Source organism: Mesoplodon bidens (assembly GCF_964165515.1).
Source record: "Mesoplodon bidens genome assembly, chromosome: 15".
Lineage (NCBI taxonomy): Eukaryota > Metazoa > Chordata > Mammalia > Artiodactyla > Ziphiidae > Mesoplodon > Mesoplodon bidens.
Genome location: NC_138171.1, coordinates 82,882,780 through 82,910,348, shown reverse-complemented (window position 1 = coordinate 82,910,348; position 27,569 = coordinate 82,882,780). Strand labels below are relative to the sequence as shown.

The window sequence follows — 27,569 nt, the reverse complement described above, 5'->3', positions numbered from 1 at the left end:
CCCACCCTGCCCCCCACCTCCCCACTGGCTCGCTTCTACACGGCACTGCAGCTGCCTTTTTAAAATACCAGCACACCCCACACCTGAACAATTCAGTCAAGTAGTAGCTTGTGGAGCCAAGCAGGGTAGGTGCGTGCAGGGGCGGCCCAGACCAGAGAGTCGGTCTGAGCAGGGAGAGTCCACGCTGGAGAAGAGAGAGGGCCATGGCTCCAAGCAGGGTGTCAGGGCCCAAGCAGGGGAGATGGTGTCCTGCAGCAGGGTGACCTAGCACAGGCCATGAGCCCTTGAGCAGTAAGGCCCCTGCACACGGCTGGGAGGAGGGAAAAGGGCTAGCATGGGTGCTAGAGCCCTAGCCGGGGCCATGTGATGCTGGGGCCACATGACAGCCGAGCCACATAACAGCTGAGGCCACATGACAGGGGACAATGGCTACAGACAGGTACAACTGGGGAATCTGATCACATAGGTGTGAAGAAGCATGAGACCCAGGTTTCTCACCCTTACAGAAGGGAAGTACAAACACAGACGGTAAGAAAACTGGCATAAATCCTGTGGTACTGGACCGGAAGCAGAGACACAGCCTTACTTATGGTTTTCAATTTAAAGAAACAGATGAAGACACATAAATGTAGGTGTGAGGGTCTGTGCACGAACACGTGTGCATACACCCCCAGCTCTGTCACGAGGGCCTGGGAGCAGCGACCCCCTGTCAGTAAGCACACTTAGCACCTGTCCCCTCTAGGAGAAGCCGGGCTCCCTGAGAAACGGCTGATCCCAGAGCAGGGCAGGGAAAGAACGAGAGGAGCCTGAACAATGGGCGGGGCCGGGAAGCAGGAACTACTCCAAGAACGACCGGGACACATGCAAAGGTCAAGGGGCCACACGGAAGGGGCTCCCACTGGCCACAGCCGGACAACGTGAGCGTCAAAGTAAGCAACGATGTTAACAGATCATAATCACTGATAAAACCATCAACCCCGAGATCATAATGACACTTACTAACTATCCCCACAAAATACTTATTAATTACAAATGATAAAGAATAACTTCACAGTGGAAACCCGGCAGCCACCAGTGGATGGGGTGACGGGCACTGCAGGGACAAGTGGACACCACGCACCTCCCGACAGGTCATGTTGAGGGCACCGGAGAGGCACAGCCTGAACCTGACCGTGAGAAACACCAGGCAGCCCGAGGCAGGGACGTTCTGCAGCAGAGCTGACCTGGGATCCTGAAGGTCAGGTCTGGGAGCCGCTCCAGGCTGAAGGGGACAAGGAGAGGTGGCGACTAAGCCAGCCCGACCCTGGGCACAGTCCCATTACAAAGGACACCCCTGGGCCACTGACGAGCCTGAGCTGGGTCTGTGCACCGGAGGGTCACCCGTATCCGCAGGACATCCTGTCCCAAGGGGGTCATCCCTGCTATAGGAACAGCGCTTGGAGCATCCGGGGGCGACAGGTCAGCCACCTGCCTGCAAACAGCTGAGGGAAAGACGTTCTCTGTTCCCTTCCTGCTGCTTTTTAGGTCTGGTGTTGTCTCAAAACTAAAAAAAGAAAATCCTCAAAGACTTCAACAACATTGTGAAGAAAATCTAACCTCCTTTTCAAGTCTGCAAGGCCTGTGGTCCTCTCCCACCTCCCACCTCCCCCCTGCCCCAGACCCACCATCTATCTCCCAGCCACATGAAGACGCCGGGCCACTCCTGCCCAGGACGCCCATGTCCGGGAACACGCCCACCCCGCTGGCCCTTTCTCACGCACGGTCTTGGCTCCTGATGCAGACACTGTTCTAGGTGCTGAGGATAAAGGAGAGAACTCAACAGAAAAAGCACCTGCTCTGATGGAGCACACGTCCCACCAGGGCAGAGATGCATCCTATCAACCAGGGGAGATGCGATCACCACGGACAGAGCACATCCTCTGACGGGTACCAGCTTCGAGCACTCACTATACTCAGCTAAGGGCAGCATCTGCATATTCTCATTAAATTTTTCCATCACCTGATGAAGTGCTATTATTCTTCCCACTTGACAGATGGAGAAACTGAGGCAGAGAGACCACGTCCCCTGCCCAGGGCCCCACAGCTGGTCAGGCCTTCCTCAAAACCCTTCTCCTTGCCCACCCTGCCATTCTGCCCCCTCCAGGCCCCAGCGAACAGATGTAACTCTGCAGCCGACGATGTGTCACGTCTGAACAGTGACCTGCCGAACTCGGAACAACACTGAAGGCCGTGGGCCAGCCTCACTGAGAAGGTGCCCGCAGCCCTTGGCGGGGCCCAGACACAGGGCTACGTGCCACACAGACTCAGCAACTGCTGCGCAGCACCTTCCACGACCTTAAGTCTCAAACAGTTTAGTATTTGCGGCTAAGGACATGGGCAGAATCCCATGAAGGGGGTGAGGAGGCTCCGAGGAGGCAGGAGGAAGCGGGGCGGGAGGAAGCGGCACCTGCAACCACTCAGGGAAGAGCTAAGCTTGCCGGGGATGGGGTCTGGGGGAGAGCGGAGAGCAAGAGGGACAGGCAGGGCAGAGGCCCCAACAGGTCACGACGGGGAGGGTGACGATAAAATACCCAGACAAGGAAACCAGGAGAAAAAAATCAGAGGGCTCAAATGTTTACATTTACGTTACAAGGCAAAGAAAAAAATACGTTTTAAAGAAGTCATTCAAAGCACCAAATACTATAAGCAGAACTAGAATTTCCAGAGCTTCCATAAAGGTCAAAAAACCCGTAATTAGATGCATTTTCATTTTGTTTTTTGAAATTAATTGCTCTCATAGTTACCTTAAAAATCATTCTTTTAAGATACGGTCTCTCAGATAAGAAATCCAACATGGAAAACCCAGGATTGGAGCGAATGGCCGACATGCCAACCCAGTAACCCCCGGAGCTGCTGGCTCGGATGTTGTCTGGGAATCCAGGCAAGTTCTCCACAAACAGGTCGGCCCCTCCCTTCATCAGGCCAGACACGTAGAACCTGAAAAATTCGCCCAAGCAGGCAATGAGTGGCAGCCCCCCAACTGAAGGAAAGATTTTAGCCGAGCACCAAATTGGTCTTGGTCCCAATAACCAAATGGACACAACTGTAAACCCGTCCATCATGAACGCTGGCACGGCTGCTCCAAGAAGCCCTCAGAGCCCTGGGCCCACCCCGCGAGAAGCAGGTGCGGGAAGCAGGGCCGGACCAGGCCCACCAGCAGGGAAAAGGGCCGGGATCGCGGTCAGCATTCCATCAAGACTCTCCCAGCCCTTAACACGCAAGAAGGCTGAGGAAGGCAGAGGGAAGGTGACTCTCTCATCACACAGGACAGGCACCCGCTGCGTCCCAGGCTCTGAGCTGACACCTCACAGCCGCCCAGCCCACAGCTCGGTGGACCTGACATCAGCTCACGCACCTCCTGATCCTCGCCATGGTCAATTCTGCCACCAGGACAAAGTCCTCCGCAGGAGAGAGCTGTACCCCGTTGGGGAACCGCAAGTGGTCCAGCAAAACCTTCACCTCCTTGGTCTCGGTGTCGTACTCCAGCAGGCTGCGGGCACCAACAGCAGAGGTCACACGGGGTGTCTGGGGGCCCCTGCTGGGCTGGAGCCCTGCTTCCGGTCTGGGCCCTCGGGCCAGGGCCTATGGAGGGGGCCTCGTCCTCCAAGGGAGTAGCAGGGCCCCCATCCTCCGCTCAGACCAGTTCCAGGCTGGCCCTGCAGGCCCATCCCTGTCTGGGGCAGACCCAGGCACCCTCCTCCAGACAAGCCCACGGTCAGCTCTCTCGCTGACCTGAGCACTGGTTCAGCACCAGGGAGGGCCACCATGGCTGCAGCCTCACAGGAGTCCCCTTCAGAGGTCGCCTGTGAGGTCTCCCCCCGCTGCGAGACCACACCCTCAGACAGCCTGGCCATTCTACCTTCATTTCTCCAAAGAACAAAGTGAGAACATCTCGCTGTTTCACTGTGTCCGCCCCCCGTTTCCAGGAGACAGTAAGATCCTCCCTTAAAAGCTGAGTACTATGCTCAGAAACACCCCAACAATTCCTGGATGTAATAAGCTCTGCGAAGTCACCCTGCCTGTCTACGGCCTCCCTGAGGAGAAGACCCAGAAGGAACACTCACCGGCCATCATCCGTCCCCTCCATCACCAGCAGCAGATAATCTCGTCTTTGCCATTTGCTGCTAGAATCCGTAAAATAAATCTTCCTCCCGTCCCGAGTCACTGTAAGATCGTTCACGAAGGACATTTTCCTCCCCTCAATGGGTGTCTCGGAGGACAGCAGCAGTTTTACTTCACCTGAGGGAAGGGGCGGGGGGGGGGGAGGAAAGAAGGGAAGGAAGAAAGAAGAAAGAGGGGGAGGGACTTGCTTGTATTCTGAGAACGTGTAACTCAGTAATTTCAAAATATCCGTCGGCCTAACTGATTTACAAGGAAAAACTGAATGAGCTTCTCCGTGTCCTGACAGAAGATTTATTCCTTCTTACAGTAAAAATCAGTGTTTTCCTTTCTTTCTATTAGGTGATGAATTTTTTTAGACCAGCTCCACTAAAGGCAGAATCCCCCCTCTAAGGATGAGGAACTCCTTTTATCAAGACCAACTGACTTAAAAATCTGGTAAGAATCTTAGGCTAAAAAGGCAATTTTCTGTTTGTCCGCTTGAGAGAAATATAGAATGTTCACCTCATCTGCTTTTAAATTTAAAAAGCAGGAATCGTAGTAAATCTTTTTAGATTGTAGCACAAACGTTCAAGGAGCGCTCAGAGCCTCCCACGTGTAATCCCATTTGAACCCCCCACAACTATCCCACAAGGCAGGCACTCCCGTCATCCCTGCCCCGTGGGTGAGGAAAGCAGGCACAGAGAGGCTGAGTAACTCTCACACAGCCAGCACCCAGCAGAGCGGGGGCCGCCCGGGGGCCACGATGGCAACCCCTCCCTCAGCGTGAACCTCCCGCTGAAGCGCATACAGCAATGTTGTAGCGCTGATCGAGGTGACATCGTGCTCAGTCAGGGGAGAGAAAGAGGAGAAGGAGCTGGAGGAAGGAAAAGACAGAGAGGCAGAAAACAAACAGCAAGACCAGATGCAGAGAAATACACAGAGAAGTAAAGATAGGAAGAGGAGCCTAACATTCTCAAAATGAGTCCTTCTGAGATCCTGTGGCTCAAACACAAAGGCCAGGGGAAAGGAGGGAATGGGCCAGAAGCAGGCATAAGTGAGGAGCCACACGGTGTGAATACTGGCTGGTATCTGCAGGGAATATTTTCAGTTCCATTCAGTGAGTAAGAAAAACATCAGCGTCTCCAGTAGACTGTACTGAACAAATTCTACTAAATCCATTTATAAATAAATGCACATATTGTTTAAAAGATCGGTCATCATCATAGAAGGAAACAAGTTACTGTCACTTACGTTTCCAGGGATTTACTTCAAATAGCCCTTTGTATGCATCAGCCACAAAAAGGGTCCCGTTGGGCCCGGCCCGGATGCCCAGGGGTCTCCCACAAGCAGGCTCATCATCTCGGGTTTCTAGGGAAACAAACAGACAGGAATCAGTGGTTGGTCCAAGATTTGTGGCCCCTCAGTGTCCAAACAGCTCCTCCACCCCGTCCTAAACCCGCATCACGCTGCAGAGAACAAAACAGACCATGGCATCAGAGACAGACTCAGCCTTCTGTGTTCCAGCCCCCCTAGAGCTTAGGACAATTGTCCAGCATGTCTAGAGGGACCACCCGAGAATCTGGATGTGGACATAAGCACAGCAACTGATACCCAAGAAGCAAGTTCACATCAGCATCCTGAGACTCAAACAGTTAACTCAGGGACGTCAGCAGACACAGGCCCCACTCCCAAATCCCCCAGAACCTCAGGAGTGGGATTTAAGCCCAACAGCTGGACCTGAATGCTGTGCCCATCCAGGGACATGGCAGGGTCCCTCCACCCGTCATAAAGGGAAAGCTCCTATTTTACTGCTTAGATCCATTCTCCTGTTCTACTACCTATACTCTTTTTAAACCTGTGGCAGAGCATATTTATCGCTGGGCACTCACTGCAGGGCACCTATCACAGAGTGCTTACTGCAGGGTGCTTACTGCAGGGCACTTACTATAGGGTGCTTACCACAGGGTGTTTACTGCAGGGTGCTTACTGCAGTGTGCTTACTATAGGGTGCTCACAGCAGGGTGTGCTCCTCAAGGTGTATACTGCAGGGCACTTACCGCAGAGGCACTTACAGGCCAAATACGGAGTGGGAAAAAGCAGGTTAAATATCCAAATATAGAGTATGAGTCCCTCACATAAAACCATGTGTGGGTGTGAGTACCCATGAACAGAAAGAAATCTGAAAAGTTATTCATTAAATTGTTAACAGTTACACCTGAGAAGACTCTCTGAGGTGATTTTTACTTTCTTTTCCGCGTTTTTTGCATTTCACCACAAAAATGCATCATTTTTAGAAAAACATTCTAGCTCTCAAAAAAAGATAACAAATAAGTCTGGGAGCTACCAGTTTTTAAACAGTGAGTTTCTAAAAGCTGAGCGACCTAAGGGTATTTCACTCTGGATGCAGGGCTGAGGTTCCTGAGGGGCTAGTGCAGGAATGCGCTCCAGCATGTGAGGAACAAAGCCCAGCACCTCCTGCAGCAGCTCTGGGGTGTGGGGGCCCGGCAGGGCCACGGCCACAGCTGGATGGGAAACTGCAAGCACAGGTGGCAAATGAGGAGCCCAGGCAGCCTCTAGCTGGGCCATCAGGCTCTCCTCCTCCAAGGACCCAACTTCTGGGGAACACAGCTCCTCCTGGCACCCTCCTGGGTGCCTGGAAGAGACACACGTCAGGGGTCACTGACTTACTGCATGGGCCTGAGCCAAACCGGGCGATGGTCTCTACTTCACCGTTTTCAAGTTTTACGACTCGGCCATCTGCTGTACCAGTGAACATTACATCTGTTTAAAGACAGGAGGGAATAAGGGTATTACTGGGTTAGCCTAAGAACTGTGCTCTCACAACCTTCTGCAACAGAGGCAGCCAGTCTGTGCTTTTTATCTCCAGAGAGGAAATGGCAGTTTTGAAGATGAAGGCAAGTGGTGTCTGGGGACAAAAGTCTTAACACGTGCAGTGATAAACCCCACGGGGGCCTCAGAACCAGCATGGCCATGACCCTGAGGCTGGATCCAGGGCACAGCAGACACCAGTCAGGGATAAAAACAGGATTTTCTACCCTCAAAGAAGTGGGGACCCTCGGGCTGACACTCAGCACTCAGGGCTGTTCACGTCTGCTTCATGTCAGTGTCTGCTGCTGAAGCCGATTACACCCAACCAAAGGGAAAGAACTGCTAGGAAGGCCCTCGGTGTAAAATTAAGTGCTCACTTCAGCAGCACATACACTAGAACTGGAACCACAAAGATGATGTGCAAATTCATGAAATGCTCCATATTTTTAAATGTATATTGCAAACTCTAGGGCAACCACTAAAAAAAGTTTTTAAAATAAGTATAACTGATATGCGAAGAAAGGAGAGAAAATAGAATCATAAATGTTCAGCTGAAACTACAAAGTCAGAAGGAGAGTGGAAGAGAAAATAAGAAATAAAAAAACAAAGGCAATGAATAGAAAACAGTAACAAATATGGGAGATAGAAATCCAACTACAGTTAACCCTTGAACAACCTGGGAGTTAGGGGTGTCAACCCTGCACACAGTCGAAAGTCTGTGTATAACTTTATGGTCAGCCCTCACATCCTCCAGGTCCTGCATTCAGGAGGTTCTGTATCGCAAGGTTCTGCACCCGTGGATTTAAGCAACTGTGGATCGAGTAGTGCTGCAGAATGTATTTATTGGAAAAAAGTCCACGTGTAAGTGGACCCACGCAGTTCAAACCCGACTTGTTCAAGGGTCAACTGTGTATCAATTATCATTTTCAACATCAATGGTATAAAAACCCCAATTAAAAAACAGAGACTGTCAGAGTGTATCAAAAAACAAGACCCAACTATATGCAGTCTACAAGAAACCCTCTTTAGATATACAGACACATACAGATTAAAAATGAAGAGAAAGATATACTACACTAACACTAATCAACAGAAAGCTGGAGTAGTTCTATTAACCTCAGAGCAGCTGCAGACCTAGGAACACAATCAGGGATAAAGAAGGCCTCCGCGTAATGACAAAGGGTCAACTGTCGAGAAGACGTAACAGTCCTTAACATGTATGTGCCTAAAAACAATCATCAAAATACATGAGGCAAAACTGACAGAACTGCAAGGAAGCAGATGAATCCATGCTTAGGGGAGGAGACCTCAGCATACCTCTCTCAGAAATGGACAGACACTGATGGACAACAAGGTCTGACTGTACCGCACAGGGAACTATATTCAATGTCCTGGGATAAAAGCCAGAATGAAAAAGAACGTATACCTATGTGTGACTGAGTCACTTGGCTGTACAGCAGAAATTAACACAACACGGAAAATCAGCTATACTTCGATATAAAAAAATAAAAAGAAAAACGAAACGGAAAGATTCTGCAGACAGAAAATTAGTGAAGACACAGTTGAACTCAACAGCATCACTGATTAACTGGATATCAACTACCTCATCCAAACAACAGCATAATATATATGTTTCTCAAGTTCACATGGAACATGCACCAAGACAGACCATATTCTGGGCCACAACACACACCTTAACAAATTTAAAAGAATAAAAATCATACAACGTCTGCTCTCAGACCAATATGAAATTAAACTAGAAATCAATAACAGAAAGAGAGATGGAAAATCACAAAATACTTGGAGATTAAACAACGTGCGCTTCTAAATAACACATAATTCAAAGAAGAAACCTCAAGAGAAATTAGAAAACATTTTGCACAAAATGAAAATACAACTTATCAAAATTTTCTGGCTTCAGAGAAAGCAGTGCTTAGAAAGAAAGTTGTAGCATCGAAGGCATATATTAGAAAAGAAAAAAGACCTAATATCAATCATCTAAGCTTCCATCTTAGGAAACTAGAAAAAGAAGAGCAAATGAAACCCCAGGTAAGCAGAAGAAAGAAATAATAAAAATTAGAGCAGATATCAATGAAATTGGAAACAGGAAATCAATAGAGAAAAATCACCAAAACAAAAGCTGGTTCTTTGAAAAGATCAATAAAATACTGGGTTGGCCCAAAAGTTCGTTTGGGTTTTTCCGTAAGATGCTACAGAAAACCCAAACACACTTTTTGGCCAACCCAATAAATAATCCTCTAGCCATGCTAACAAAAAAGAGAAAAGATAGAAATTACCAATATCAGAAATGAAAGCGGGAACATCACTATAGACCCCATGGACATTAAAAGGATAATAAAGGAACACTATGAACAACCCTATGTCCACAAATTTGATAATGCAGATGAAATGGTCCAATCCCTTGAAAGACACAATCTGCCAAAACTCACACAAGAAGAAAAGAGACAATTTGAATACGTCTGTATCTATTGAGGAAATCAATCAATAATTAATAACCTTCCAAAACAGTACCAGGCTGAGATGGGTTCACTGATGAATTCTACTAAACATTTAAGGAAGAAATGATACCAATTTTCTATAATCTTTTCCAGAAAACAGAAGCAGAGGAAATACTTCTTAACTCATTCTATGAAGCCAGCATCACCCTAATACCAAACCCAGAAAAAGTCATTTCAAGAAAACTACAGACCCGACTTCCCTGGTGGCGCAGTGGTTAAGAATCTGCCTGCCAATGCAGGGGACACGGGTTCGAGCCCTGGTCCAGGAAGATCCCACGTGCTGCGGAGCAACTAAGCCCGTGCGCCACAACTACTGAGCCTGTGCTCTAGAGCTCACGAGCCACAACTTCTGAGCCCGCATGCCACAACTACTGAAGTCCGCGCACCTAGAGCCCATGCTCCGCAACAAGAGGAGCCACCGCAATGAGAAGCCCGCGCACTGCAATGAAGAGTAGCCCCCGCTCGCCGCAACTAGAGAAAGCCCTCACGCAGCAACGAAGACCCAACGCAGCCAAAAATAAATTAATAAAAATAAATTAAAAAAAAAAGAAAACTACAGACCAACATCTCTCATGTACAAAGATGCAAAAATCCTCAAGAAAATATTAGCAAGTCAAATCCAACGATGTATAAAAAGAATTATACACCCCAACCAAGTGGGATTTATCCCAAGTACGCGAGGCTAGTTTAGCATTTGAAAATCGGTTAAGTAATCCACAATATCAACAGACTAAAGAAAAACTACATGAACATATCAATAGATGCAGACAAAGCATTGACAAAAACCCAACACTCATTTCATGATAAAAACTTTTAGCAAATTAGGAGTCGAGGGGAACTTCCTCCCCTTGATAAAGAATATCTACAAAAAACCTACAGTTAACAGCGTACTCAATGGTGAGAACTAGACGCTTTCCCACGAAAATCAGGAACAAAGCAAGGATGTCTGCTCTCACCACTCCTTTACAATACTGGACTGAAAGTTCTAGCTAAAGCAGTAAGACCAGAAAAGGACATGAAAGGTATACTTATTGGGAAGGAGGAAATAAATCTACCTTCACTTGTAGATGACATGATTGTCTATGTCGAAAATCCCAAAGGATCAACAACAACAACAAAAAACTCCTGGAACTAATAAGCAATTATAGCAAGGTTGCAGGATACAAAGATAATATACAGAAGTCAATCAGTTTGCTACAAACCAGCAATGAACAAGTGAAATTTGAAATTAAAATCAGAATACCTTTTACACTAGCTTCCAAAAGAATGAAGTATTTGGTTTAGATATAACAAAATATGTACAAGATCTAGATGAGGAAAACCATGGAACTCTGATAACAGAAATCAAAGAACTAAATAAAAGGAGAGATATGCCATGTTCATGGACTGGGAGATTCAACATTGTCAAGAGGTTCTTCCCAACTTGATCTATAGATTCAAAGCAATCCCAAGCAGCTATTTTGTAGATATCCACAAAATGATTCTAATGCTTATATGGAAAAGCAAAAGATCCAGAATAGCCAACACAAAAAGCTGGAGGACTGACACTACCTGACTTCAAGACTTACAAAAAGCTATAATAATGAAGGCAGTGTGGTAATAGCAAAAGAAGAGACAAATAGATCAAAGTAACAGAATACAGAGCCCAGAAATAGATCCACAACTCATCTCTAACAAAGCAAAGGCAATATAATGAGGTACAGATGGTCTCTTCAAACAAATGTTGCTGGAACAACTGGACATTCACCTGCAAAAAGATGAACCTAGACACAGACCTTACACCCTTCACAAAAATTAACTCAAAATGGATCACAGACCTAGATCAAGTAAAACACAAAACTACAAAACTCCTGGAAGATAAAAAAGGAGAAAACTTAGTTGACTTTGGGTGTGGTGATGACATTTTAAATATAACACCAAAGACACGATCCATGAAAGAAAGAACTGATAAGCTGGACTTCATTAAAACTAAAAACTTCTGCTCTGAGAAAGACACCATCTAGAGAATAAGAAGACAAGCCACAGACTGGGAGAAAATATCTGCAAATGATGCATCTGACAAAGAACTTATATCCAAAATATATGAAGAACTCTTAAAACTCAACAATAAGAAAATGAACAATCCAATTTTAAAAATATCCCAAAGACTTAAAGAGGCACCTCACCACAGAAGATATACAGATGGCAAATAAGCACATGAAAAGATGCTCCACATCATATGTCAGCAGGAAATTGCAAATTAAAACAACCATGAGATACCACTTCACACCTATTAAAATGGCCAAAAGCCAGAACACTGACAACACCAAATGCTGGCGAGGATGTGGAGCAAAAGGAACTCTCATTCATTGCTCGGGGGTAATAAAAAATGGTACAGCCACTTTGAAAGACAGTTTGGCAGTTTCTTATGAAACTAAACATACTCTTATCATATGATCCAGCAATTATTTTGGTATTTGCCCAAATGAACTGAAAACTTAAGTCCACGAAATAATTTGCACACAGATGTTTACAGCAGGTTTATTTATAATTTCCAAACCTTGGAGGCAACCAAAATGTCCTCCAGTAGGTGAATGGAAAAATAAATTATGCTACATCCAGACAATGGAATATTATTCAGCAATAAAAAGGAATGAGCTATAAAGCCATGAAAAGACATGGAGGAACCTTAAATGCATATCAGCAAGTGAAAGAAGTCAATCTGAAAAGACTATATGCTGTATAATTCTAACTCTAAGACATTTGGAAAAGGCAAAACTAAGGAGACAGAAAACAGATCAGTGGTTGCCAGAGGCTGGGGGCAGAGAGGGATGAAGAGGTGGAGCACAGAGGATTTATGCAGAGGCAGTAAACATTCTCTGTATGATACTATAATGATGGATGCATGTCACCAAACATTGGTCCAGACCCATAGAACGTACACACCAAGAGTGAACCCTAATGTAAACTGTGGAATCTGGTGATGATGATGTGTCAATGGAGGGTCATCAATTATAACAAACGTACCATCTTATGGGAGATGTTAATAACGGGGCAAGGGGCTTCCCTGGTGGCACAGTGGTTAAGAATCCGCCTGCCAATGCACAGGACACAGGTTCAAGCCCTGGTCCAGGAAGATCCCACATGCCACGGAGCAACTAAGCCCGTGCGCCACAACTTGAGCCTGCGCTCTAGAGCCTGCGAGCCACAACGACTGAGCCTGCGTGCTACAACTACTGAAGCCCCTGCGCCTAGAGCCCGTGCTCCACAAGAGAAGCCACTGGGATGAGAAGCCCACATACCGCACGAAGAGTAGCCCCCACTCAACGCAACTAGAGAAAGCCCGCGCACAGCAACCGAAGACCCAATGCAGCCAAAAATAAACAAATAAAATAAATTTTTAAAAGCAATAATAATGGGGCAAGTAGGGGGTAGGGGATATACGGTAAATCTCTGTACCTTCCCCTCAATTTTGCTGTGACTGCAAAACTGCTCTAAAACGTAAAGTCTATTTAAAAACTTAAAGGATGTTCATCGGCACCTCCTGAGGCTAGTGCCTCCCTCCACTGTCAGCAGCAGTGGGTCCCCGGGGCCTTTGTGCGGTTCACACCTGCAGGGGGTAACCAGGAACATCACCAAAGGACAAGCAGCTCCTTTAAGAGAGGAAAGGGAGGCGTGATGACAGAGCAAGATGAGGCATCAGGCCAAGTAGAAAAGGCAAGAAAAGCATCCTCTGAGAGATTTTTTTAAAAAATCACTATAACTCCTCAAAGTTCCAGTTTTAAATGTGAATACTGGCTTTTTTTAACCAAAAACACAAAATCTGTGAAATTAATAAACATCAAAATCTTTTTAAGAGAAACATGAAGCTCTATCACGAAGTGCCCATCCCTCCTGAACAATTCTGACTTTGCCAAAGAGCAACCACCAACTGCAGAAACACCCAGTCCTCGGGCCAGCCCAACAGTAGGGCTGGGAAAGAGGGGCTGGTCCACGGCAACAGAGGTGGAGGCGTGGGCCTGACAGGCCTTCGGAAGGCAACAGAAGCACACTGGCCGCCCATGCCCACAGCCGTTCCCCCGTGCTTTGGAAAGACGGCCAGTGAGCAGAGGTAAGAAGTGGCTGGGAAATCCTCACATCTCAACCCTCGGCAACCTTTTCATTAACTATATTTTTTGACTCCTGAGCTTAATTCTCATTCTAACAGACAGAAAAGACCTGTTCCAGGTTGCTACAGACTCAAGAATTAGAACCAGACCCTATTCCAGTTCTTAGGTTTGGGCAAGTTTGAAGCAGATGGTTACCCTTAGATGTACCCACCAAAGTGAGCTTTAAAAAAAAAAGTGGAAATATTGAGAATACTTCCTGTTTCTTTCAAAAATGAAATCTACACAAAGACAATCTGTGCTAGGAACGTCCTATCAAGTAACACCTACCCAATGTGATAAATGAACTGAACACCAATGTTTGTCCACATTTTTTCCTTCCTCCTTTCATTTTAAAGGGTCCAACAGTTTGAGCAGAATAAAATGCTTCACAGACATGAACTCAAAATCACCCAGCACTAAAATGGCCTGCAACTCGGAGAGGTGAGAGGCTCCCGCAGGGCATCTGGTAGACAAACACGCGCACGACCGCAGCCAAGAAGGCTGCCCGGGGCTCCCCACGGAGCTGCCCCCACAGGACCCCACTCAGGCAACAGACAGCGCCAAGTCCCAGGGGTCTACTTACCCCCGATATGTGCTATGGACTCTGGCCCAACAAGCTGATTTTCAAAAAGCCTTTCCGCCTGTCGTAACTTCGTATTTGGTTGCAGGACACCAAGCAAGAGCGGGGGTTCTTTGAAGCTGTAAAATAACGCAATTATAGGGATTTGTCTATAAAAGTACATGAAGAAAGTATTTACGGAGGACCTACAAGGACCTACACGCATAACTCCCCATTCTTTGACAAAGCGCACATGTTCCAATAACATCCTTAGTTGCCAGAAGCACAAGTTAAGAAAAAGAACTTCCTGGGATATCAGGAAAGGTCACAGCACAAAAGAGAACTGAGAACGTAAGCGTGGCTGACGCAAGAACTCCGCACGCGCAGCCACCCGAGGCCACCGGGCCTCCGCCCACCCATCCAACCTGCTCCACCCTGCGGTTCACACACCCAGGCCTTTATTCTCCCCCGGGTTGCCAGGCCATCCGGGTCCAGCTGAGACGGAGGGAGCGGAGTGGACATTTCACAGTGACAGCCTCACCCCCCGCTCCAGAGGGGACAGAAGACGGCTGGGCCTGGCGCCACAGCCCCAGCGTCCGCACACGCGCACCTGTCTCCCGCCTGTCACTCTCGGGGGCCCCCCAGCTCCCTCTGGCCCGGACCCCTCCCCGCACGCAGAAGCAGCCCCAGGAGCTCTCCCCTCTCCATCCACAGGCAAATACGCCATTTCTCCCAACCCGTCAGCAACTCCTGCTGATGCCACCTGTACACGTCAGGTCCTCTGCTGCCAGCCTGCTCCACGCCACCATCTTCCCTCCCTGGTCCCCCACAGTCTGCTCGCAACCCAGCAGCCCACCTGCACCTTGGGAAACACAGTCAGATCACGGCATCCGCCCCTCAAACCCCTGCCACGGGCCCTCTTCCCCGGAGCCACGGTCTTCCATGAGCTCCTCGCCCTCGAGTCCGGCCACAGCCCCCTCTCCTCCCCTCACTCCGCCTCCCTGCTGGTCCCTGAGGGCACCAGGCGCCTCCCATCCTAAGCCTGCTGCCTCCTCCCCATCACCTTCTCTGTGAAGCCTGCTCCCACCACCCAGTTCAGCGTCCAACGCCACCCCCAGAAGCACAGACCCCACCCCACTCGACTTTGTTGGCAGCACTTTTCAGCTCTCACTTCTCTATGTCGACTGTGTGTCCCCACAAGAACACACGAGATCAGGGATTTGCTGTGTTTTTTCCCCGTTGTATCCTGAACACCTGGCACCCAGGAGGCTCCCGGGGAGTACCGTGGGAGGGAGGGAGGAAGGGGGGAGAGCTCCCACTTCCCCCCCCCTTTGCCCACCAGAGTGGGACGACCAAGGCGGGGTGGGTGGCTGGGGGGTGATGATGTGGGAACTCTCCACCCCCATCCCCCTCCAGGCAGAACTCTTCACTCCCCTCCGCCCCCTACTCAAGACACAGCACAACTCCCCCCAGATTGAATCCCCCCGCTTCACCCTCTGCTGCCTTCCAATTATGGCTTTCTACCTGCTTTTCAAAAACACACTCTTGGGTTAACTAAGGAGTTTTATTTCCAAAAGGGGAGAGCAGGACCATGACCTGCAACACACCTGGGTTCAAACTCTGCCCGGGAAGGTCACACCTCCCGAGGTGCAGGTACATGTGTAAACAGAACAACAGATGAGCACACAGAGCAGGGGGAGGGGAGCCTCCCCTGAGACTCAAGCTCCCTCTGCCCACGTGGACGCTGCCGGTTTCCCTACACTCAGGAAGTCCTCAGGGAACGGCTGCAGCATCAAACTAGTCAGTGTATCAGGCGCTGTCCCTGCCCCCAAGGAGCCTGAGCAATCTCCGCGGGGAGACAAGAAAACATAGGAGAAAATGCAAAGGACATGCAAAAAGGGTCCCCAGGCCCGCCGCTGGGCGCAGAAGCATCAGGGAACAGCAGCCCAGGAGGCCCAGCCCAGCACCTCGGGCCGGCCCAGGTCCCATGGACTCGCATGAACTCGTTAATTGTTAACTCTTATTCACTCGTGCTGCTCCCCCTAACTTCAGTCACCACTTATGCTGTTTCCAATTTTATCCTGTTTCTCCCCATGGTTCCATCTGATCAGGATCACTCTTTAGTCTTCCTTCTGAGGTGGAACTGAGGAAATGCCCCCCCGACTGTGAGCTGTGAATGTGTCTCACAAGCATGTGGCCAGGACACGGCCCATGGGCCCCAAATTCAGCAGTGGTCACCGCAGCCTCCACCCACCATTTTGTGGAAGGACTCAGCTTCCATCCAGAAAGGAACAGAAACATTATTTTTCATAAAAGGATAGGACTGTTTCTGCCATATTTAAACCATATTTTTCAGTTACTGTAAAATTTAACATAAAAAAGTTTTAAAGAAGAGATTTTTGTGGCTATGATTTAAAAAAACAACAGGAATAGTAATTCTTCTAGCAACTGAAAGCTATTACCATTACTGTCAAAAGTATGCATTTTATTAGCAGAGTGAAACTGTAAAACTCAAAGATAATAAACAAATAGTAGCAACGAAGTGCTACAGGTGGTCAGGGATGTGAGGAGCACATAGAAACACAAAAAATAAAACTCAGGCAAGGCCCATGGGAGACCTGCAGGGGAAGGAGAGACACAGTGTCCCATGCCCCCTGACCCCTTCGGGAGGGAGACACACTGGGGTCCTCGGAGATGCCCAGGAAACCTTTGAGCCACCCCACCCCTCTGGTTCCATGAGCGGACGCTCCTGTGCAGTGAGGACCACTAAGCTGACGCACGTTTCCTGCGCCCGTGCCAACCACAGGTGACCACACCGCTGTGCTCCCATCTCTCCACATGTAAAATGTATCCTGGCGTACACTGGGCAACACCCTCCAGGAATCGGGATGTCACGTATGTCGTGTCCACTAGTCCCCAATCTTCCTAACAAAGAAAAGAAGGCTGCTCTGCACAGCAGGATCTGGCCAAGTCTGGCAGCCTTCCCGGTGACCCTGCTCCCTAAGGACTGCCACCAACTGCATAACAAGCCACGCTGGAAGGGTCGCCCCTGGTCTCGCGCCCTCTGGGTCTGTCTGTCCTCTGTTTTCCTGCATCCCCTGCAGACAGAGCCCCCAGGGCACCTCCGCCAGCCGAGCCCCACCAGCCCTGAGACTGCACCGCTCGCCCTCGTCGGTGGGTCTCCCCCTTCCTTGTTCATTTTGCTCTGAAGGGAGTTTTACAAAAGTCCTGTTTGCTGCTGTTATCAGCACTTTCCCCAAACCCCCGATCGTTCCCGTTCTCACCATCTGCCGGCCTCCTGCCTTCGTTCTGGCTTTGGGGGCCCACGCCCCCAATGCGGGAGCCAGTCATTCCCTACCTCTGAGCCCAGGAGAGGCCCGCCAGCCACACCGCTTTCTCTGGGTTCCTCCTCACCCGGCACACCTACTCCACAGACAGGGCTCACGCTGCACAACCTCAAAGCCTTCCTGACCTCGCTCCCCCCCAGGCTGTCAGGACTCCACACCTCCTTTCCCCGGATTTCTTCACCACGCTGCACGATAAAGGACCTCCACTGAGATCACAGGTCTTCGGTCATGGAAGCTCGAACCCTCCCAGTGCCCCAGATGCCAGATGCTCACCTGGTCCCCGCTGCCTCCTCTCTCCAAGGCCAGCTCCCCAGCCCAGGTGTGGATCCCCAGCTGTGGACACAATTCATGCTCCTGCCTGGCCAACTGGATTATCCAGAAAGGCCCAGGCAGTTTGCATTTGGGGCAGGCTTAGCCGCATCCTTCTACACAGTGAGGGGGTCGGCAGGAGGGAGCCCCTTGGAGAGGACGCCCAACACACCACCCACTATGAAGCCTCAACTCTCACTCACAGACCACCAACGTGTTATTCAGTTGTACCTGTTAGATTCTCTCTATACTGAAACAGGGTTCTTATCTGAAGCTTTTAAGTCTTACATGAACTCACTCATAGTAAACTGCACACAGCCTCATCACCCTGGGCGGTTCTGAGGGGAAACAGGAACTTACTGAACCACACTGCACGGCCCTTGATGTCATAAATAATCACACCAAGAGGAGCCTGGCTCTGCGTGACTGTAATTACAAATGTGAACACATTCACAAGACCCTGAGGTGTATACTATTTTTTCAAGTTATAACGGACTGCATTACCCACAGATCCCCACTGATATAGGGTAACTTAGGAAAAACAGAACAGTAATTACAAGGTTTACTAAAAATCAGCTACTTATAAATCCTTATTCCAGCAAACATATTTGTGGCTGCTGAACAAATAGCACTTATCAATAAAAAAAAAATCAGTTACTTAAAAAATGTAAAGAAGGCAACTTGAACTTAACCTTCGTTTATGTGTGCTTTTGACACTTCAAATGAATTCAGGTTAATCATCTCTAATACTTAAGCTCTCGTTTGCGATTTTTCTGGTTTTTAATTTTGCTTTGTACAGTTTTGTTTTTGAAACAGTAATATCGATAACACTGTACAACATCTAACTTAACATGAAACACAGGCACTAAAGAAATCACAGATCTCTATTTCCCATAATAACCTACCTTTCAGAGCAGGTGGGTTTATCAGTCGAGAAGTCATTTCAGCCCGTTTACTATATTTTGTCAAGCAGCACCCCCAGCCCCCCAAGTTGTGCAGCAGCTCACCTGAGAGGCTGTGGGTCTATGGGAGAGTCCAGCAGCATCATGGCACCAAGCAGGGGGACGGTGAGGAACACAGCCAGCATCAGGAAGGTGGCTCGGAACACTCTGCCACTGAAGGAGCTGCCAGAGACAAAGCACAGGAAGGCGCTGGACAGGGCTCAGGCGGAGTGGCCGCAGTCTCGGCCCTCTGGGCAGGGGCAGCCCTCCCGCCTGGCCTGCCCGCCACCACCTCCATGTCAGTGACTAAAGGTCAGCACTGTGCACTCCATGCCCTTGCTCCTTTGTTAACCTTTCAGCGTGTGGGACACTCTTCTCGGTTATTTCCAAGGTAGTCTGCTAGGCTGTATCTTGGATCCTCTAGCAGAGGTTAAAAGTGGGCAAACCCAAAGAACTGATGGGCACAAAGTGACAGAGGAGAGAGTGGCGCTGAGGCCAGGAGCCACCCTCATCCATGGGGAAGACAGCATCTCTCAGCCGCCACCTCTGGCCGCCTGGACTCAAAGAAGCAACGCTCAGAGACAAACTCAAGAAGGAAATAGGGCTTCCCTGGTGGCGCAGTGGTTAAGAATCCGCCTGCCGGCTTCCCTGGTGGCGCAGTGGTTGAGAGTCCGCCTGCCGATGCAGGGGACACGGGTTCGTGCCTCGGTCTGGGAAGATACCACATGCCGCGGAGCGGCTGGGCCCGTGAGTCATGGCCGCTGAGCCTGCGCGTCCGGAGCCTGTGCTCCACAACGGGAGAGGCCACAACAGTGAGAGGCCCGCGTACCACAAAAAAAAAAATAAAATAAAATAAAAATTAATTTAAGAATCCGCCTGCCAATGCAGGGGACACAGGTTCGAGCCCTAGTCCGGGAAGATCCCACGTGCCACAGAGCAACTAAGCCCGTGCGCCACAACTACTGAGCCTGCACTCTAGAGCCCACGCGCCACAACGACTGAGCCCACGTGCCACAACTACTAAAGCCCACGCGCCTAGAGCCCGTGCTCTGCAACGAGAAGCCACTGCAGTGAGAAGCCCACACACCGCCAACAGCCCTCCCTCGCTGCAACTAGAGAAAGCCCGTGTGCAGCAACGAAGACCCAACACAGCCAAAAATAAAGAAAGAAAGAAATAAAATTAATTTTTTTAAAAAAAGAAGGAAACAGAAGCAGAACGTCCTGAGCATCCAACCCCAACCATTTCGGGCATCGCACCTCTAAGAGCTCAAGAGGTGACCCCAGCTCTTCTGCCTGGGAGAAGCCTGACAGATACAGACAGTTAGAGAACCTACAAGATCACACCTCCAGGCCGTCACTGCGAAAGCCGTGGGGGGACCTGACAGTGCCCTGGGACCTCTAGCGAAGCGTGTGGACAAATGACCACGGGGGGCTGAGACTCCTCTCCAACAATCTTCACACACATCCTCACTCACCCATGGACCAGGGAGCACGTGAGGCCTCCTGCTAAGAAATAAACTGCCCAGGATCACTGTTTCCTTGCATCATCGTATTCAAATTCACTGAACACCTGCAATCAAGAGTAACTTACAGCAAATTTAAATCATGAGCTCCTAAAGTGGAGAATCTTTTTCTATCAAAAAAAGTTGACTTGAAAAAAATCAGGACTCACACTTAACAAAGCAACTTGACGTGAGAGCAATGTTTCACTTGACTTTTGACAAGATGGTTTCAATGAAGAATGCAGAAATGTGGGGGCCTGGGGGCCAGCCCCAACTGTCCCAACTACAGCCACGCCACTTCAGGTGAGCTGTTGCACCCCGAAGCCCACGGTTCCCCACTGTGACTCGGGTTTGCGGCAGAGTAACCTCAAAGTCCTACCCGGTTCTGAACACTCACGATTTTAATAAGCAAATAAAGCAGAAAACAAATCGTTCTGCTTCTACTGGGGGTAGGTGGAAATGAAAGAATGACACAGTGCCCCCTGCAGACACATGGACAGCATGCTGAAGTGCTTGAATCCTGCCCTCAGTCTAAACAGGAGGAACAGACCGTCCTTAGAGCTGCCAGGAGGAATGTGGTGGCCCTGCTGATACCCTGGTTTCAGCAAAGTGAGACTGTGCATGACTCCTGAGCCCGAAACTGTGAGAGAATCAACTTGTGTTGTTTACATTACGTGTGTGGTTGCTTGTCATGGCGGCCACAGAAAACTAATACAGTTTTTTTAGAATTTATTTATTTTACTTTATTATTTATTTTTGGCTGCATTGGGTCTTTGTTGCTGCATGCGGGCTTTCTCTAGTTGTGGAGAGCGGGTGCTACTCTTCATTGTGGTGCACAGGCTTCTCGTTGCTGTGGCCTGTCTTTGTTACGGAGCACAGGCTCTAGGCGTGCGGGCTTCAGTAGTTGTGGCACGTAGGCTCAGCAGCTGCAGCTCGCCAGCTCTAGAGCGCAGGCTCAGTAGTTGTGGCACACGGCTTAGTTGTTCCGTGGCATATGGGATCCTCCCGGACCACAGCTCGAACCCGTGTCCCCTGCATTGGCAGGTGGATTCTTAACCACTGAGCCACCAGGGAAGTCCTAATACAGTTTTCTAATTAAACTAAATCTGTTACCTGGAAGTGGGGCGCTGCTATAACAAATACCTAAAAATGAGGAAGTAGCTCTGGAATCGAGCTGTAGGTGGAGGATCAAAGAATCGTGAGGATCAGGATAGAAAAGGTCTAGATTTCCTCGAACTGACTGTTGTTAGAAACACGGACCTTAAAGACTCTGCTGGCAAGGGCTCAGGATGAAGTGAGAACAGACTGTGAGCTGAAACACGGACCCGGAAGGCACTGCTGGTGAGACCTCAGGAGGATGCCAGGACAAGGACCAGACCTGGAGGAAAGCAGACCTTGTCATGCGGCAGCAGAGAGCCGGGCTGACTGTATCCCACAGTGAGGGGGACAGCACACCTGTACCTGATGAGCCGGGACACCTCCAAGCAAACTGAGGTGCACCTGTACCTTCACGCACAGGGGACAGTGCTGACCTTTGACACTTCCCTTTTGCTAATGAGTATCCCAAACTGCACCTATTTTCCCTCTAATAACCTCCAAAAAGCGAGTTTTGTTCCTAACCCCCTTTTCACATGGGGTTGAGGACGCACCCCCAGCAGATGAAACGCCGAGTTGCCAGGCTCCTGGCAGAAGACAGGTGACCAGGAAGGGAAAATCAGGCAACCCCTCCCTCCCAGGCCGGTCTCCAAACCCCATTAGCCTTCTTCTACCATGACTGACTCACGTGGTCAAGGGTACAAGAACAGAGAACATGCAGTGCACACGTGGCACAGATCAGCACTGACCACCAGACAACACAGCAGGCAGGCACGACCTGAGAGTCCTGCGAGGGGCAAGGAGCAAGGGCCCCGAAAAGGGTGATGACAAAGACGGTGAAAACAAGAGGTGCCATGCAACGTGCTCAGGAGGGTGACCGGGCGGAACTGGACCGTCTGCTCCAGGACAAGGGAAGCGGATGGGGCACGGTGGCCGGCGCACGGCCCACTGCCAGAAGGACGAGACCGAGGGCCAGGTCTGACCCCAAGCCCACAGTCCCTGCTAGCAACGCCACCTGCCAAGGACAGGAGGAGACGCCTGGACCTGGAGCCTGGAGTAGCGTTTGAAACACTGCACAAGCTGACTGTGTCTGCCCTTCTCGGCGTTGCGGGTAAATGGAGCTACCGGTGTGGCCTCTGTGAGCCTCCCCCTGCGCTCAACACGACGTGTCGAGCTTCATCCAAGCTGCAGCACGTGTCCGCACCTCCTGCCCTCTGCAGCTCAACACCACCAACGTTTATCCACTCGTCTGCTAACGGACACTTGGTGGGAGGGGAGACAGGGAGTGATTACTTAATGGGAACAAGGAGTTTCATAGGATGAGGAAAAGTTTTGAAACCACAGTGGTGGTTGCCCAACACTAAACATCACTGAACTGTACACTCTGAGGTGTTTCCCTTTATTTTATGTGAATTTCATCTCAAAAAAAGTTAACGGGTGATGAAAATATTCCTAACTTAGACTGTGATGACTGTTGCAAATCTCTCTGAATAAACTAAAAACCCCTGAACTGGACATTCTAAACTGGTGAATGATGGTGTGTGAATTACATCTCAACAAAGATGTCAAGAAAGTAAACAAAGTCAGTGACCAACTCTGCAAACCGCCCGTCCACAGGCTGGGACATGCATCACTGACTCGGTGCCCAGTCTGTCAGCGTGGTGGCCACAGCCAGTGTCTGCACAGCAAGAGGGCATCTGCAAGGGCGCAGGGCAGGAATGACTTGGTCCTGCGGTTCCTTTAACAGTGGAGTCCCAAAGGGCGGGCCACACGGCACCGCACAGACCCTTCCTTCTGCAGGGCCCCCACAAAGAAGGACGGGCCGTCCTGCAAAGGGGGCTGATGTAATCCCCCTACCCCCGGCCCCTGCTCCTCAGGGGAAGCTGCCTTGTGCAAACTCACCGACGAAAATGGTGACACTGGCCAAAGCGCCCCTTTCCCTTTTCCTTGCCGAACACGATTCCACATAAAACAGATCCTTCCCATCTGGCTCGGACTCTATGTTGTTAACTCTCCTTTTCTACACTGTTGTGTACATTTGAAAATCTTAATTTAGGAATGTGATTTAGAGCCGGTGGCAGCGTGCTTGAAGACCTGGTTGCCCCTTCCTACGACGGGGAAAACGAGGAGTCCAGCCAGGACAGAAGGCAACTGCATACAGCTAGAAAGGCGGCCGGAACTCAAACAAAGGCCTGTGTCCACACGGCCCATCCTTGCCTGGGACCCAGCCAGCCCCCTCTTACAATCAGAGTATAAAGAACTGGAGAAGAACTTGGAGGCCACCAAGCCCAGTGCTCCTGAAGGGGGCACCTGTAAACAAGGCCCAAGATTCTGTCTGGCAGGTTCAAGGACCCCAGTTGTGTCTGATGTGCGGCCGGACACCGCTGACCTGATCCAAACCCCTCCCCAGTGAACGAAGTCCATCAACACCCTGGCTGACCGCCGGCCAGCCCCTTTGGAAAGTTCTGCACAGGGTCAAGTTTTATTTAGAAACAGCAGCTCGGCCCCAGGCTGTTTACTTCCTCACTGCAGGCTGAGACACATTAGCTCAAAAGGCCCATCAGCGCCAAACTCCAACTTTACATATCCGATTACTTTAAAAATAGCCCAAACAAAATATTAGCCATTTAGAGCCTTCCTGCTTTGCATTCTCTGTGAAACCTCACCAGACAGCTATTACCCATTGATAAAACAGCCTCGCCACTCCCACCCCACTCCTGCCCTTGGAGCTCTCTGACCACCTGCCTTGACCCAGGAGCCTGTCTCATCCCCTCCCCCGTGAGATTCCCCCACACGCAAACCCGTCAGTGTCACCCACGAAGCTCACGTGGCTGCTGCCGCCGCCCCACAGTCACATCACTTTCCTTCATCAGCCCCAGCATCCCTCAAACCCGCTACGTAACACCAAAAAGGGACTGAATGTTTAATTTTGGTTCATTTTAATTAATTTAGACTTAAGTAGCTACATGTGGCCAAGTGGCTGCCACATCAGACAGCACCGCCTGGGAGCCCACAAGCATTTAATGACCACCTCCACACACGGCAGGCATGCCAGGCCCCATCAAGTTCCCGCCCTCCGTGCATCCTGGTGTAAACACGGCCCGCCAGGGAGTGACAAGCACACAGGTCGGGCAGAGGGTGGGGAGGGCTCGAAACCCATGAGCTCTGCCCAGAAACTTCAGGAGAAACCACTGAGCAGAGCCATGCAGCCGAGGAAACACAGGACTCAACGAGCTCTCGGCACAGACGAGAGCTGCACTCCCCTGGGCACGGAGCCTGTAACTGCTGGGCGCACAGGTCCTGGGGGTGAGGTCGGAGGGCTTCCCACCCAGGCTCTGGGCACATGGTTATTTTGGCCCAAGGTTCATTAACTCTCTGGCAGGCCCACCTCACTGCCAACTCCTGTGAACTCACAGTCAGCCACAGTTCTGCCTCTCCTGCACGGCTGCCCCCACCGCACACCTGCCCTGCGTCCACTCCAATAAAGGACCCTGCACTCATCCGTACCGTTTTCACCGACAAAGCGCTGCACGTGCCCATCCTACTCTCCTTCCCAATCTGGGCTGACACATCCCAGAAGGCCAGCAACTTCCCTCCCAGGTGCCACCTGGGAAACCGACTTGTTTGCCCCAACCTCTACACCTGCACCCTGAAACCTCCTACAGTCTCTTAAGGCAAGAGAGCGATCACAGTGACGCAACAGGATTTGACAACTACCCTCGGCTCAGCCACGACTTACAAAATCCTGTTGCGGCACCAGCCAAATGCGGCAGAGGGCATTCTCTAACCCCTTCTGCACACAGGACATCAGGGCCTTGAGTCCCGGACAGAAGTCCTGACCAACAGATTCAGTCAGATCAAAAAAGACCTGTGGGGCTTCCCTGGTGGCGCAGTGGTTGAGAGTCCGCCTGCTGATGCAGGGGACATGGGTTCGTGCCGCGGTCCGGGAAGATCCCACATGCCGCGGAGCGGCTGGGCCCGTGAGCCATGGCCGCTGAGCCTGCGCGTCCGGAGCCTGTGCTCCGCAACGGGAGAGGCCACAACAGTGAGAGGCCCACGTACCGCAAAAGAAAAAAAAAAAAGACCTGTAATTTTTATGGAAAACCTGTTAGGCCCAAATCCAGGGGAGACTGGAACCCAAGGTGCCAAGTATACCTGGAACCTGAGAGTCACACACAACTCTTCTCAATGCTTCTCATGGCCCAGCGGCCAATTCTCTCCTTCACTCGTTTTCATGTCACTTGTGACTCCATTCCTCTGTAACTTTACATAAACCACGTCACTCACAGAGACCTCAACGACCTCACCAGGAAAACAGAGCTAATGCCACCTTTCATGCCAAGAGTCAGGAGACTGAGCAAGGTATCGTTCAGTGTCCTGTCCACCGAAATCTACTGTCCTGTTCTGTTAACTGAACAGTATGTCCTTCAAGGCTTCCTTTATTCTGTTCAGCACGTCTAAAGTTTACTCTATCATCATCACGTTTCTACTTCCTTCAGATTCCTTTACTTCACCCATTATACACAACGTTTTCCCGTCTTAAGGTGAACCCTCAACTTTTAAGGTAGTCCAAGACGACAATCAGATGAACTACTAGAAACCACCACAAAAGAAGTGAAAAATAGAAAAGAACTGCATGATAAAAATAAGAAAGAACTAAAGAATTACAATATACACATACGAAAGAAAGTGGGTGACGGGAAAGAGACTGTTACAAAGATACAGAAGAAGAGCAAAGAAGAGAAAGAGGGAAACACAGGAAAGCCAAGAAAATGTCTTAAATCAACACAGTGCAAAAGGCACCCAGGGTAAGACCAGCAACAGGTGAGAACTTTGGAACATTCAATTAACCCTACCATTAAGGGAGAAACTGAAAAACAGTTGAATTAACTCTGCCCCCTGCCCTGGGGCCTGGAGTGCCTGGGGGAGCCCAGCTGAGAGTTGGGCCCATCGAACGAGTGCCCTCGGGCACTCTATGCCCTGCACCTCCAGACAGACCCAGGCCGGCTGCTTCCTGGTCTCCTGGGCATGAGTGTGTAGAGACTCGGTGTTGGCACAGTTTCTGGAGCACAGCACTGCCAGTCCGATCATGTGTGCTCTAAAGGCTCCTAAGTCATCACCAGATGATTGCACAACACCCACAGTCAAAAAGGTGTCCAACCTATCCTGGTTTGCCCAGGGTCAGCACTTAGAGTCCCACGTCCTAAAGTCCAGGACAAACCAGGATAGCTGATCACCCTACAATAAGGACTATATACGAAACATAAATCCAACCTTTCCACTGACCTCGAGACATATTATTAAAAACTCTCCATGAATCTCCTTTCTAGAGCCCAAACGCTCCTCTCTGCTCTGTCTCTTCTTCAAATGTGTTCCTCTCATTATCATCAGGGAATAAATTCGGTCTCTCTCGGCAAAAGCTGTCCCGCATTCAGTATGTACCACACCCGCTGGCACTCCAAGAAATATTCCCAATATTTCTATCAACATATAAGTCAATCAGTTCCACACTTTGAGCTTGGTCTGTGTGGGGCCTCTTGGTTCTTCCTAAAAATCCAAAGTTAGGACACTCAGAGCATAAAGTTAAGAGGAGAACTTTAAGAATTTTAAAGGCTTATGCTTCAGTTTTTAGCTAACAAAGCAAAGTATATTTAAATTCAGGAAGGTCCCTATGCATCTCCGTCCCTACCAGGAAAATGTGCAAGCCTGGACCCTCACAAAACCTGCCCAACAACGTCCCTTCGGCTCCCCGTTCTTCCTGAAGGCGCGGCAAGAAAGGCAGGTGCGGAGGCCCTCTCCGCGCGCCCCGGGCTGCTCCGCAGACGTCCCCACGGGAAGGTGCGGCCGGGCCGGGGCAAGGGGGGCCCGGGAGCCGGGCAATGACCGAAGGGCCGCAGGTGCACCGCGCGGCGAGAGCCCACTTCCTCCCGTGAAGCGAAGCCCCCGGGGACTAAACGAGGCGCTCGCCGCTGTCACCGCCTCGGGGTCGCGGTCCCGCTCCGGGCCCGGCCTACCTGCCGCCCTTGGCCTCCGGGACCCGGGCATCGTCCGTGACGACCTGCGGCCGCACGGGCCGGCGCTGCCGCAGCCCATCCGCCTCGCTCATAGCGCCCGTGCGCCTGCTGCCTGAGCGCCGTTCCCCCTACCTACAGCCCGGCGCGCGGAAGTGACGAACAGGCCCCGCCTCCCTCCTCGGCCGCG

At 50.2% G+C, this 27,569-nt stretch overlaps 1 protein-coding gene across 1 annotated transcript in view; it reads right to left on the bottom strand.

Moving 5' to 3' along the window:
- Positions 1–27,542, bottom strand: part of APMAP (adipocyte plasma membrane associated protein) — a 28,736-nt gene extending 1,194 nt beyond the window's left edge. The window contains exons 1-8 of the mRNA XM_081257476.1: positions 27,383–27,542; positions 18,838–18,954; positions 14,199–14,314; positions 6,829–6,921; positions 5,392–5,508; positions 4,104–4,278; positions 3,395–3,529; positions 2,784–2,976 (exon numbers count right to left, since the gene is read on the bottom strand). Coding sequence (XP_081113602.1) covers positions 2,784–2,976; positions 3,395–3,529; positions 4,104–4,278; positions 5,392–5,508; positions 6,829–6,921; positions 14,199–14,314; positions 18,838–18,954; positions 27,383–27,474 — 1,038 coding nt within the window. The 5' untranslated portion in view covers positions 27,475–27,542. The remainder of the gene's footprint in view (positions 1–2,783; positions 2,977–3,394; positions 3,530–4,103; positions 4,279–5,391; positions 5,509–6,828; positions 6,922–14,198; positions 14,315–18,837; positions 18,955–27,382) is intronic.
- Positions 27,543–27,569: the final 27 nt, after the last annotated feature.